Consider the following 14693-nt stretch of genomic DNA (forward strand, 5'->3'; position numbering starts at 1 on the left):
AAGTGCGACCTATGTTGCTATGGTGACAATGGATACATGGAAGGCTTGAGCTTCTCGTTACACTGCCACCTACAGGTTTGGCGTGCTCTTGTGTATATATACACGGGCAAGTGTAAACAAAGATCTTTTTGAAAACGGAGACGGTGAAATGTCTTTTTATGAAAATAGCCGGCCACGTGTAAACGGCCTCTGACATGCCCTCCTCATCAAGACAACTCCACTCACCTGCACACACAGTTGCTTCTCATCAGCTCTCCCTGCATATAAGTATCTGCTGCCTTTCCCTCAGTGCCGGATTGTTCTTCAACCTCATGCAAGACTTTCCAGCACTTCTTACCTAGTCATGCTGAAATCTAAGCTTTATGAAGCAGTGAACCACTTTGACAACTGCTTCAAGAATGACACACTGCTTCAAAGCATTTCATATAGTCAGAAGAGTGACATCTGTTGGCTGTATGTCAGAACTGCATCTAAGTGGAAGACATGAAAAAGCCTCAAGAATATCTGTAACGAGGCTTCACTCTCAGGAGTCACGTGATTGTGGGTGTGCCAAAGTCTCGCAATCTTCTTCATCTACGTTTTCTGGCGGTTGGCAACCAGCTTGTAAATGCATTAACGCCTTCCCGACCCGGAGTGTGGATATCACCATGGAGAGAGGTGCGCTACGTCAGACTTAATTCGAACACAACTGTTTCCATTCCCCGTTTTGCGGATCAACATTTTTTCAAGTCAACCAAAACCCGGCTAAAGCGAGCGTATTTTAGTTTGTGCGAATTAGGGGATTTTAATTTGAATTGAATTGAATTGAAATTGAATTTTCCATCATAATTTTCCGATGACATACTTCTAGATGCACATCTAAACAGGCTGATGGAAACATGGCTAGTGTCTCGGAACACTTGCGCTTCAAAAAATCAACACTGTGTCAAGCAAACTGGCTTGAGCATAACATCACTATTCTTACCTGTCTGATCTCCTGTTATCAGTAATATTCCTTTACTTACTTGTATCATTGACGATCTAAACATTTCATTTGATTCTGTTCTGACAAAGTTTCAACAGCTGGGCAACATAATCTCACAAGAAAGGAAACACAAGTGAGGAAGTGTTACACCATATTTTGGGTGTTGGCAGAAATAAGACCAGCTGTATAGTTTCATACTCAATTCAGTGAACATGAAATCAAGGATGCAACACTACAGACAAGGGAGCAATGAAGACTGCTATAATAGCATTAGAAAGAGAATAGAAAAAATAGATGAGGTGGTTTAAATATCTTTTATCCAAGATGATTATTAAAGAAGGAAATTCTTGCTTTCACTGGTTGGACTTTTTAAGGACCTGCGATGGTGTTCAGATCCACTTTGGGCCAGAGTAAAAAAATGCAGTCCCCTTGTTCATTTCAATGAAGCCAGTCCACTGATGCCATAGGGCTGTCAGTGCAACAAGATATCATCTGACAAGGTGTTGCAGTGGCCAACCAAAAACAAAAGTGGCCGGTCTCATAAAAATATGTAAAATAGATACAAAATCTTAATGCATTACATGGTGGAGGGCACAAAATATGTAAAAAATACATGCTGTCAACACACAAAATTTGCCAATGTAAGGTCAATACGGATCTTTTGTGTGGAGGATACACAAAGTATAAAGAGCAAGAGAGTCTATGTAGGGCCAGCCCGTTCTTATTTCTAATTCTTTAAATGCCTTTATCAATGGATGTCACCCGGAGCCCCTTGTTTGTTTTCCATAAGAAACCAAAAGTCAGTGGAGTACAGCTGCGGCGATATACCAGTTTCAAAGTGTACAGTGATAATAAGTTGATGGTTATCATACCATTTACATTTACATATCTATGATATTAAAACTGGACGCTAAATCTCGCCTTTATTTTGGTCATTTTTAAGGGGAAACTTTTTCCACATACTTTCATAAACTAAATAGTTTTGAGTTTCAATTATAATAATAAAATATTTTTTCAGCCAACAATAACCCTTCCATTTTCATTCCTTTAAGGGTCATTCTGAATGATAATGATAAAAATTCTGTAATACCGTGATACCATGAAACCGTGCTATTTTCTGGAACAGTTATCGTACAGTGAAAATCTCATACCATTGCAACCCTACAGTGAAGTTATTTTAATAACTTTGTAGTGTGCTAGTATGTGAAGCATGCTACAGTATTGATGTATGTAACATGAGTCACATAATGTTAGTAACAATTGTACTGTGGCTGGGTGTGAGGGATGGTGGATGGGTCAAAAACCAAGGACTTTCATAGAGGAGACCACTGTTTGTGTCCCATGTGAAACCAAAATTCAGCATAGTGACATGACTTTACAGACTTTAACTACGCAAAGTAATTGACATCCCGTAAAACTTCTATCAAAAGCCTAGTCCCAATTAAACGCCCAGTCCCTTTTACTAGCCCGGTGTCGCTACACATATTGACAAATAAAGGCCTGTCTCAATTAGATGCATGGGCTGGTTGCAAAGCAGTTCAGTTTTTATATAAGTTCTTTGGATGTATAAAACAAGTTGTTGGTTACCCACTTGAGCTAACATTAGATGGGTGCTTTGTTCACACATACAAATACTTTTGTCAATATGGAGATGCTACATATTGTTAGCTCGGGTAGATTCTCCACAATTCAGTCGCTCAGTTCACTTTACTGAAACTACAATATGAGCACTAAAGAAGACAGAAACTTGCTGAGACTTGCCGGCCTGGAGAACAACAGAGACAGAAAAAAAGTGGTGACTCCCTACCTCTAAGCGGGCATATAGTCAAAATTTGTGTTCATTCCTCGATAACCTGTGAAGGTATTTATATTCCCTCAGATTTCATCAAAGGCATCAACAGGGTTTCTCATAAAAATCAATCCAAGTTGTAAGTACTGTTTTAACAGAATAAAGTAGTTTTGTGTCAGTGTGCCAGGTGCTGTAATCCTCAGATGTTATAAAACTAGTGTCGTAAGTCTTTCTCTCTCTGACGCCCTGTCTGTTGGAGCTAGATAAAATAAATGATTCATTATTGATATGTTATTTGAAGCCTAATTTTTATATACGTAATATTTATACTGGTTTAAATCACAATTTCATTGTATTTCCCATCTTTGCTCAGCAACAGTTTTGTGTAAAAGGACTTTAAGGCCTGTCCCATATAGACACCCGTCCCAAATAAACCTGTTGAGTTCAGTTATTTAAGCAAATAATAGCCCGGGCTATTAACTTAAGTTTTACAGTATGTACATTAAGTACCTACGCAAAGACATTTACTTTTGCCTGTGTGTAGTTATTTTAACCAAAACCACAATCTTTTCCAAAACCTAACCAGATTTTTTTTGTTGTTATTCTCTAAACCTCACCAAACAGCAGCCATTTCACAACCAAACTGTGACCGTTCATAATAGACTTTACATTTGCATTGTTTTCCTGTTGCCAATAAGTAATTTTAATATAACAAATATACAACAACATAATGTGTTGTTAAGTGGTTGTGTCCTTTTGTATGTAGACTGTGTTGTGAAAATACAGCATGCCAGTCACTGCAGCATCTGATCGTGCTAGTTCATTGCATGCAGCACTTAATTTCAAGTTCCAGAGAGATGAGGTTCTGCTGCTTGACAACGAATGTAGTTTTTCTGTAGGGATTTGGTTGAAGTTATTCAGAAGTAAAGTTTAAGTTACTGTGTAACTGCTACTCCACACAAAACAAATTTTAACACAAAGCTCTTTAGGTCACAGCTGCACTCTTTGGTGTGCAAACCACTTTCTGCTTGCTGTTTTTGTGACAACATGTCAGTCATGTAGGTGGAAAACTGTTCCTGTACTCTACACTGCATAAATCAGAGGTGTAATATATGTTCACAGCTTTTAAACCACAGTTATGGTTGATTATAGCTGCCTCATCTATCAACCCTGACCACCATTTTTGTGTCTTTGCTGCTTATAGAGGATGTAATTACTCCCATAAACCCTTTTTCTAACCACTCTTCTCTCTCTCCTGTCTTTTAGGTCATTATGTCCAACACCACCATTTGCCACAACAGTACAGCAGACATCAACATCTTTCTTGTGTGCATGTACTCCTTCATCTTCATAGTGGGTCTCATTTTTAATCTCTTAGCTTTGGTGTTTTTTTTTAGTCAAACCAAATCTAGATCACATACCATCGTCTACATGACAAACCTGGCCATAGCAGATGTGTTGCTCATCCTCACGTTGCCCATGAGGGTCTACTACCATCTGGGATATGAGGGCCTTCCGCAGTGGCTGTGTGAGGTCCTTGGTTTGATCCTGAAGGCCAACATGTATGGGAGCATCTTCCTCCTCACTTGCATTTGCTTTGACCGTTGCATGGCTGTCACCTTTCCGATGTCAGCTCGTGTCCAGGGAGGAAGAAAGAAAGCGCCGCTGGTTTGTGTCGGGATATGGATGTTCACCTTTGGTGCCAGCCTGCCTATCTACCTTTCCAAATCTGCAGACGCTAAAACTAAGGAATGTTTTGATAGCCTGCCAGTCTTTGCCATAAAACCCGTGGTGGTTTTTATCACTCTGTTTGTAGGGTTTGGAGTCCCACTGGTAATCATGCTGATCTGCTCCTGGGGTTTGGTTCGTGCTGTCCGACGAAGCTCTGTGGCCCAGACCAACCTGGTGGACAGTGGAAAGATCCAGAGGATGATTGCCACCAGCATTCTTATTTTTCTACTCAGCTTCCTCCCTTATCATGCCACCCTGGTTTTTGTCTATATGCATGGAGTAAAAACATCATGCCCAACGCGGGCCGCATACCGCTACAGCCTGATGGTGGCATGTCTTAATACAGTACTGGATCCCATTGCATACTATTTTACCACAGATACCTTCAGGAGGAAAGTAGACATAAACGCTTTTCGGAGGATGTTTCCTTTGAATAGTCAAAGTTCTGACTTAAACAACAGGAGCAGAGTGCCTAACAGCTAAGGGACTGCTGGGAAACCACTCAATGGACACTGCCATTCAAAAACTTCAAAGCTGGTTGTCAACAATGGTGAACTTTTAGTTTGGGATTGTATATATATGTTATCACTGTAGATGCAGCATCTGTAAGGGCTCAGTTATGCTCAACGTTAAATACAAACACAAACAGAGCCTTCCATCCGTACCCTTAGTTTATTTTGTCCGTATTTGTGCATGCTTTCTGAGAGCGTACAGATAAAACAGAGCAGAACCACCAGAGATCTTGGGGGCAGTGTACCATAGTTAAAGCAAGAAACAATCCTTAGAGGTAACAAAGACATTTAAAGAATGACAGAACGAAACGAATTGGAAACATAGTGAAAAGTCTCCATCCATGTGTCATGATGTATTCACCGCCACCGTCTACAACTCTGCCTCCATTAAAAGATTCATTTTTATGATCTCGCTCATCGTTGCCGTGCTTGTTGTTGTGTAAAACTTTGGACTCTGCCCTCTAATGCCATCCATTGACTGTATCTATGCCATCATAAAGGACGCATCTAAAATGGACTTGTCTATTTTCATATTTAAAGGGAATATGAATGAGCCCTTGGTTTAAGTGGTTATTTTTTGCTTAGTTTCACTTTTTTTTATCAATGTCTAGTTGGTAGATTTTAATTTTCTGAGAAAGGGCTGACTGAAGTTATTCTGCAGTTGTACAGCTACGCTCTGGAATCACTGGAGAAATAGAACAAAAAGTATAACTACTGGATTTGAGGACACGCAACTAATTGTACTAATTTTACTGCCAATTTCTGGATCCTGCTTGGCTTTTGTTACATTATGTGCATTAACACTGTAACTAAATTTGTGTTGTCTTAACACAATAATTGTACAATTGGGATAATGGTGCAATGGTTGTTGGTTTCATAAAGCAACAAAAATGTTGGAATAGCCCCTCCACTTCTATAGCTGTGAGGGGAGGGGGTTTGAAATTCTGTTCAATGACCCAACCAGCACTTTGTGTAATGTGTAATGTACCTGTAGAACCCAGAGAGCAATTACGTCTCAAACACCACTCATAAAAACCATTCCATATTTCAGAGCAGTCCATGTCCAGGTGAATGAGGCAGTCACCAAGAAGGCTGCCCTTTGGAGTGTCCAAAAGCCAAAGCATTGATTTTTAACCATTTATTATGATACATTAATATTGTTTTTGTTTTCTTTAATTAAACATGTATTTTTCATTGCAACATATATTTATTTTTCATGGAAGTTCATCTGGACTAAAGTTGCTTAGCCAATAAATGATATGATATGTTACTATTGATTTGTTCAAATAATTTAACAAATAATTAGCCATCATGTGAGAAGAAGTCAGAGTGAATCGTAGAGCTACAGTGGTTGGCTACTTTTTTTTGCTAAACTGACAAAAAGCAATTTTTTTTATAGCTGTCACTTTACCCTAACAATAGTTCAGATAATCTGTGAAAAAACACTCCTCTGCCTTCTCATAGTGCTATGAATGGAATTTGCAAAAATCAAGAAAACAACCAATCAGAGACGAGGAGTCTCTAACTCGGCTTTTAATAATGTCAACCACTGCTTGTGAACTGTGGTCAAACTGTCAAACTAGGCAGTGCTTATCGATTAATCATGATTCTGTTACTGCATTGCACCTAAAATGATTTCAGAAACATTTTTTAGTATACTGTATACTGGGGGTGGGTAACGTGTTACAAGTAACATGTCAGTAAAAATTCAACCCAAGTCAGTGAGGTAAGGCTGTTAGTATTAATGTCACCATTACCAGTTAGGTAACCCTAGACTGTTTGAATTTAATGGCATCATTACAGTTAATGAGTCAGCAGCTGACGTTTGCATGAGTGAGCTGATGATAACGTATGTTGACTATTCATCCCTGACTGAATTCTGCAGTGAGATCTGTCCATCACATTTCCACATGACGGCTGAATCTTGGCCCTATACAAAATCTTGTTTTGTATCCTCATCACTCACACACACCAAATCTGCAAAAAAAAAAAAACATTTATAAGAAAATGAAATAAGAAAATAAATAATACAAGGAAGCAAATAAATGAATAATAGAGAAAGAAAAGAAAACAAATACAGTGCTTCAATATATCCATAGACATTAAATCGAAATGGGCACCATATTTGCCTAGTAGAACACAACATGCCATAAGCAAAATTGATGCAAATTCCTACACATTCACATATTTGGACATCCAGGAACGTTACTATCAAAACAAATTCATTTTATTATCGATCATGCCACAGCAGATAAAAAGGAAGACCAAATTTTTTCATATTTGTCCACAGAGTTTGTGTTACAGTATATGACTCTTTCCAGTTTTGCTATTTTTGCGAGTACATTGAACCATTCTTGGATAGTAGAAGCTGAAATGTCTTTCCATTTACAATATAATAACTTTTTAGCAACTGTGAAAGCTATATTTAGCCATTTGTTGTTAGACTGATTTACAAGCCTGGAAAAGATACCCAGAAGGCAAATCTGGCTCTATGTGAGATCTAGTTATTTTGCTCACACACTGACAAACCTCAGCCCAAAAGTTCTTAATTGTCCTACAGTCCCAAACCATGTGTAGGTAGGTCCCTTCTTGAGCTGAGCACCTCCAACACAAACCTGTTTGTCTAAGGCCAATTCTGTGTAACTTACTAGGAGTCCAATGGTATCTGTGCACAGTTTTTAGTTGTGTTAACTTTAATGACACATCCTTAGAGACTGTATGTGCTCTGACCCAAATCTGGTTCCATTCATCTTCAGTTATATCACATCCCAAGTCTGTACTCCACAGAGCCTTAGTTGCTTTAAAGTTTGCTGTTATTTTGTCATTGAGTTCTTTGTATATTCCAGGTGCATTTATTTTAGATTGATCATTTACCAATAAACAGTTATCCCAATATGTTACCCTTGGAGGATCTTTACATTTATTCCTTGAAGTAACAACAGCACTTCTTAGTTGAAAATATTTCCACCAGAGTATACAGTTTGGTGAGATTGCTGTGTTCAATTCTAAATATGATTTAAATTCAGCACCTGTATACAGGTCAGCCACCTTAGTGATGAAACTTCTATGAAACTCTTTCCATTGAATTGGCTTTTTGCCAATAGTTATCAAAGGGTTATTCCAAATTGGTAACCATGAAGACTGTGACACTGTTTCCTTAGTGAGTTTATGGATTGATCTCCAGATGGAATAAATATAACTCAGACAGGGATGAGGCTCCTCCATTATCTGCTGTTTAATATATAAAGCATCCTCCAGATTAGCAGGTGTCATAAAATGTTGCTCAATGCTAGCCCATGATGGCCTAAGATAAGGGGATCTGACTGTTCTAATTTATGGAGTGTGAAAGCCCAATGATATAACTGGATATTAGGCAGGTTAAATCCTCCTTCCCTCTTAGGTGTTTGAAAAGTTACTAAACTAAACCGTGCCTTTTTCCCACTCCATAAGAAAACATTAATAAGTTTATCAAATTGCTTATATATATTATTAGGTATTTGAATTGGCAGCATATTACATAGGTAAAACAATTTTGGATACACCATAATTTTTATAGATGATATTTTACCCCAAAGGGAAAGATTGAGTCCCTTCCACCTCTCAAACTGCATTTTCATTTCTTCAAGTATACTTGCATAGTTTATTTTTTGTATATTTTCGATCTCAAGTGGAAATTTAATGCCAAGATATTTAATGCCATGCTTAGGGATGCAAATATTAAAAGCACTTAAGTCAGGCATAGATGCTAAGTCAGAGAGGGGGAAGGCCTCTGTTTTGGACCAGATATTCAGAACACTCCTAACTGATTTAGAGGGCTGTGAGAGGAACAGGATGACGTCATCAGCATATAATGACAATTTGTGTACTTCATTACCGATTGTCACTCCTGTAATGTGAGGATTCTGTCTTATAGCAATAGCAAGTGGTTCAAGGGCCAGGACAGCAGAGGAGAGAGGGGGCATCCCTGTCTGGTTCCCCTATGAAGCTCAAAATTGCATGATGCTATACCATTGGTGATAACTGAAGCTCGGGCACCAGAATATAAACTTTTTACACAACGAATGAAATTGGGTCCAAAGCCATATTTCTCAAGCGATTTGAACAGGTACCCCTACTCCACCCTATCGAAGGCCTTCTCAGCATCTAAGGCCAACGCTAGGGAAGGAGTGGGGGATTTTCGGTTTGTCCATTTTATATTCAGTAGTCGTCTTATGCTATCTGAACCATGTCGTTGTTTTATGAACCCTACTTGGTCCGGGTGCACCAGTTTCATTATCACCCTTTCAAGCCTATTTGATAGCACCTTAGCAAATATCTTTAAATCACAATTCAAAATGGATAGGGGGCGTTGACTCTCACATAGTAAAGGATCTTTATTTTTCTTAGGAATTAGAATTATTGATGCTGTATTTGAAGATGGAGAGAAAAGGCCATTTTGGATAACTTCATTATAATGGGATAGCAACAGAGGGGTAAGTTTATTGTGAAACACTGAATAGAATTCTTGCGGAAATCTGTCAATGCCAGGTGATTTTCCCGCAGACATTTGACTGATTCGCTGTGCTGATGCCCAGGACCAAGTGGCAAACCTGGGGTGACAGGGTGTTTTCAGTCGCTCTCCCCTCATATGGAATTCACTAGCACACCATGCGAAAAACTGCCTCCACATTGTCAGCATTCAAAAGGCCCTGCAAGCCCATCTCTTCAGACCTGCCAACCCCTGACCAACTCCAAAAAGTGCTATATAAGTGTGATGTATTATTATTATTATTATTATCATTAATCTTTAATGTTATGATAATGACATTAACTTATCTTAGGGTTTGTGGTATGTTGGCCTTTTGAATTCATTAACCCTCATCAAAAGGGGTTGGGATTATTAAGTAATAAAAAAGAAAAAGTTTTGTCAAAAAGTGCTGTTTTTTCATTATTTTGGAGTGGCCCGCACACCCTAAAATATTCAAATGGAAAGTATCTTGTACTTTAAGTATTTTATTAACCAGGTACTTTTTTACCTTTACTTGAGGAGGTTTCTCAAATGGTAACTTTCACTTTTACTTGAGTCATTTTGTATGGGAGCATAGACTTTCAGTACTCTATCCAACTGTTTAGCTGCAAAATAAGAAAGTTTGCAGTGGCCTCTGGGTGGAGCTTTGTTTTGGCTCGATTACTTCCAACATGGCGGCCAGGTCACAAACCTTTTAGTTTTGCAGTAGGCTACATTGAAAAAAAAATAGGCATTGCAGTAACAGAATCATTTGGGGCTCATTTATAAAACATTGCATAGGATCCATACTAAAAGTGTACTGCACCCAAAAGCTGAAAATGGCGTACACCAAAAAATAATATGATTTATAAAACCGTGCGCACACACACCTGCAAGCACTTTTCCCTTTATAAATCACAGTCCACCTGGAAGGTTGCGCAGGTGGATTCACCTCATATGCAGCCCTCTACACACCCACATTATACCATGAATTGTCAATGCAAGGTACCTCATGAATATTTTTGCATATAAATAAGCCTGCTGATCAGTGGCATTTCATGCACCAATCATGGCAGAGAAGACAAGGACAAGGAAAAGGAATTTCACAGAGAACGAAATAGAGGTGCTTGTGGGGGAGGTGGAGGCCAGGAAAATTATATTATTTGGTGGTCACAGTAGTGGCATCACTAATAAAAGAAAAACAAGTGAGTAAATAGTGTGAGTGCAACAGAGAGATCTGTGGCAGAGGTGAAGAAGTGGTCTGATCTGAAGGTGGAGGCCAAGAGGGAAGTGGCATGGCACCGCCAAAGCGTGTCTGCTACAGGTGGGGGCCAGGGCACACCTGAGCCCACACCACTGGACACCAAAATAGCCTTCATCCTTGGGACGGCCAGCGTGTGTGGCAAAGTGTCGGAGAGGGAAGGAGACACAGATTTGGCAGAGACCACAGAGGAGACCGGTAAAGTACAGTTTTATCTGTTTATTAAATGTATGAATTAAATATTTCAACAGAGACTTGTGAAAAGGCACAGTGGACTTATGTGTTGTGTTGGGTGACGAGGAGGTTCTCGGCACGGCGTGTCCTGGCACCGTGGCTGCAGGCCTGGCTGTCCCCAGCACCAGTGCGCTGCTCAGCACCTGGGAGAGAGACACCATCAGTGCAATCAGTTTTAAGTCAGAGACGAACTCCAACAAATACGCGTCATTAGTAACATGTATGATGTCATGTCTGAAATTGCCATCTCCATTATAGATCTTGTTAAAAAATGAAACATACTTACTGTCTTATTACAAACACCGCATGACACCTTCACGGAGCCTTGTTCCCTGTTGAAATTTTTCATGTCGGGGAGGTGGCTGTAGGTCGGGGTCCTCATGCTGTGGGGGAGGGAGGCCAGGCGGGAGGGGAATGGCATCCCTCAGTGCCAGGTTGTGCAGAACACCACGCGCCCTAATAATTTTACACACCTTTGCTGGGTGATAGTAGCCTGGTTCCAGACCATAGACCCCGCCCACTCAACTGAGTAGGCTTGCATCTCTGGTCTGGCATACTGCAATGAATTTGTGATTTATCTCGTCCAAACGATGGAAGGACCAATGAACGCCGGGGGTGGGGGTGGGTCTAGCGATTAGCCAATCAGCGCCACGCTGATGTCAAGCTGTGCGCCGGTGGGTAACTGGTGAGAATAGCAACAATGGCGACCGCTACAGATCCTACAGACCACATTAACGATGCTATCGAGGTATTTCGCGACTACTCGCGTTAATGGAGGATCAAATTAAGGAAGCTGCTAAACTGGATTTAACGGCGATGCAGCTGGGCGTGCACGACGACGGAGACATTTTGAACGGGTAATGCTCGCTTGTTTTCGGCACCCCCGAGGCATGGATACTAATGACGTCAGATTCTGGGTGAGTCGTTGATCTCTACTGATTGGCTAGGGAAAAATCAAATTCCCTCCCCCTTGTAAATCGCCTTCAATGGAGGCGATGTCAGACTGAAGGTTCTGGGAGCTTCAGTCTGACACTCAGGCTAGGGTGATAGAGCAGTCTGCCCCCCGAGGCATCTAAACACCTCCACAGGTTTTTCAAGGAGGCCGATAGTTCGCTACACAGTGCAGCGCGCACGAGCCACATTAAAGCGCACCTCTTCTGCGCTCTGCGGGTTGGTGAATGGGGTGAGGAGCCAGGGGGTAGCCACTGTCACCTGCAAGGTATAACAGAAGAGTAATTATAAATCAGGCTTTAATCATTAGAATTTCTACAATGGTGTTTATGTACTTAACAAGGAGCCAGACATCATGCGCAGCGCCTGCCTGCAGTCTGTTCCCTACACTGCTGTGCATCAGGATGAATGAGTCATGTGTGGAGCAAGGGCACCGTGCCATTAAATTTGTCAGAACCATGTTTGAGGCACAAATAACTTGTGCATTGATTGTATGCACATTTTTAGGGTTCACTGAGACAAATTCATTTTCACTCGGATGCGAGTGCAGTCAGTTGCGCCGATTAGATTTGGAAAACCGGACATTGCTACAAATTGTCTTTTAATGTTGGCCTGTTCACCCACTGATGTATCGACTGTCCATGTTAACAATGCTATCCAAAACGGCTGGCATTATTGTGCTTAGGGATGGCTGCGATATCCCATACCTAAGGACAGAATTTAACTGCATTATATCACACCCAAACGGGGCTTTAGGCAGAACATATAACATGATATATTGTTAATCATATTTGACACATACCTGTTGGCTAATTCTCGCTGGAAAGAACCTGTTGCCAGAAACCCAAGAGTGGTCAGCAGCACCCGTAAATGCATCGGGATGGCGCGGTTCCAGCGGGTCAGTCTGTCTAACACTGGACCCAGTTCAGCACATAGATCCAAGAGCACTGCTCTAGGGAATCTAAATCGGCTTATTAGCCAGTCATCGTCATGGGCCAGGAAATCTCCGTGGTCCCTAAAAACTCTCTCCATCCTGATCCTACCATTGGCATAATCTTCAAGCAGTGTCAGCTGAAGTGACACAAATCGGTGCCTGGAAATGGGCCTGGCGGCTCCCGATCCTGTCCTCCTTGTTTCTTCTAAAAAGTCTTCTGTTGTCAACTCAGTATCTTAGGTTCAGCTGGCAGGTACTTAATAAGGCACTGGAGAGAGGCAGAATCTGATGCAATCGAGTTTATTGTGTTTACAGGCAACAACACAGACAAAGTCATGAGTCAACCTCCGGAGGACGACTGACTTCTGCTTTCAGTTCTCTGGCTTATATGCTGGTGGAGGTCGAAGAGATCTCCACCCATTTCTGTAGTCCTTCCCATTTCGATCCGTTTCTACTGGTGGCAGACTTTGCCTATGTTCTGGCTCAAACTGGAATCTGCCACCAGTATTTCCGGACTCGCTCTCACTCTATTTTTTAAAAAACATGTGATCTCTGGGGACTCTCATGCTACAGTCCCTCGTGCTTCCGTAATACAATCATTTGAGTGTGTGTGTGATCTTTCCTGTATAATATAACTCTTAAGTGCATTAGGTCATACAATCAAGTGAGTGTAATATAATTCTTAAATGCATTAGACAGTACAATCAAGTGAGTGTTCTCTCTTCTTTCACACAGCGCGTGGTAACTTGTATGAGTGTCACTGTAAGTTCACAACATTATGTGAGTGTAGGTTGATGCATTATATCATTACACAGCGCGTGATAAGTCATATGAGTCAATAAGAGTTCACAGCTGAGATGTCACTAAGAGTTCACACAGTTATATTGCATATATGAGTCAATAAGAGTTCACAACTGAGATGTCACTAAAAGTTCACACAGTTATATTGTATATATGTATAAATGCAGTATTAGTTTTTTGTAGAAGGTTTAGACTTTTACACTACACAGCGCATCCATTGTGCAGCATTACGCACAGGTGTCATCGCGCTATTTCTATGCTTACTCAGCAATTAGACACCTTGTCACAATTAATAATCAATCAGTGCTATCCACCGCTCTATATCATTTGAAGATGGTTGTATGATGTATGAACATAGTGCTGCAAATACAGTAGTAGGCCTAATGGCTTGCTAAAGGAACACATCTATAACACTGCAGGCTTGGGTGTTTATGATTATGTGGATCTGTAAGTCTGATATGTGATGACATTAAATGTATGAGATGAATCTGGCTTCAATTCACCACCTCACCTGCGCCGCCAGTTTCCCCGTCTCAGCCCATCATGCCAACGTCCTCAAGCAGTCTGATCTGTTTCGGAACTCCCACCTGCTTCCAAAGGTATGCATGTAGAGATGTCATGTATCATTTGAGTTGCCGGGTACCTGGCATTTTATGCATGTCATGAAATGACAAACTGTTATGACTAGACTGATAATAGCCTACTTATGTTTGATGTTCATATTCTAATATCCTGTTTCAGAGAGATGTGCAGATTGAAGGGAAGGATGTGGGTTTCTTCATACTTGGGGATCCTGCATATCCACTCTTGCCTTGGCTCATGAAGGGCTACCCGCAGTCTCCCAGACTGACACCAGAGCAGGAGTCATTCAACTTTTACCTGAGCTCAGCAACAACGGCAGTGCAGACCGCCTTTGGGAGGCTTAAGTCCAGATGGCGAGTCCTCCTGAAGCGCAGTGATTTCCATTTTACTTTTACACCCTTCATGGTTGCAACGTGTGGTGCCCTGCACAACTTCTGCGAGAGGGAGA

At 40.9% G+C, this 14693-nt stretch overlaps 1 protein-coding gene and 1 long non-coding RNA gene across 2 annotated transcripts in view; one reads left to right on the forward strand and one right to left on the reverse strand.

Moving 5' to 3' along the window:
- The window catches only part of LOC126404030 (lysophosphatidic acid receptor 6), a 12802-nt gene extending 6381 nt beyond the window's left edge, over nt 1-6421 (forward strand). The window contains exon 2 of the mRNA XM_050066988.1: nt 4020-6421. Coding sequence (XP_049922945.1) covers nt 4026-4967 — 942 coding nt within the window. The 5' untranslated portion in view covers nt 4020-4025 and the 3' untranslated portion in view covers nt 4968-6421. The remainder of the gene's footprint in view (nt 1-4019) is intronic.
- Nucleotides 6422-10990: 4569 nt separating this feature from the next.
- Nucleotides 10991-13205, reverse strand: LOC126404050 (uncharacterized). Its single transcript, XR_007571398.1, has 3 exons — nt 12731-13205; nt 11264-12189; nt 10991-11120 (listed from the first exon to the last, which is right to left on the reverse strand). It is a non-coding gene; the product is annotated as an uncharacterized LOC126404050 (long non-coding RNA).
- Nucleotides 13206-14693: the final 1488 nt, after the last annotated feature.

Source organism: Epinephelus moara, chromosome 17, assembly GCF_006386435.1.
Source record: "Epinephelus moara isolate mb chromosome 17, YSFRI_EMoa_1.0, whole genome shotgun sequence".
In the NCBI taxonomy this organism is placed as follows: Eukaryota; Metazoa; Chordata; class Actinopteri; order Perciformes; family Serranidae; genus Epinephelus; species Epinephelus moara.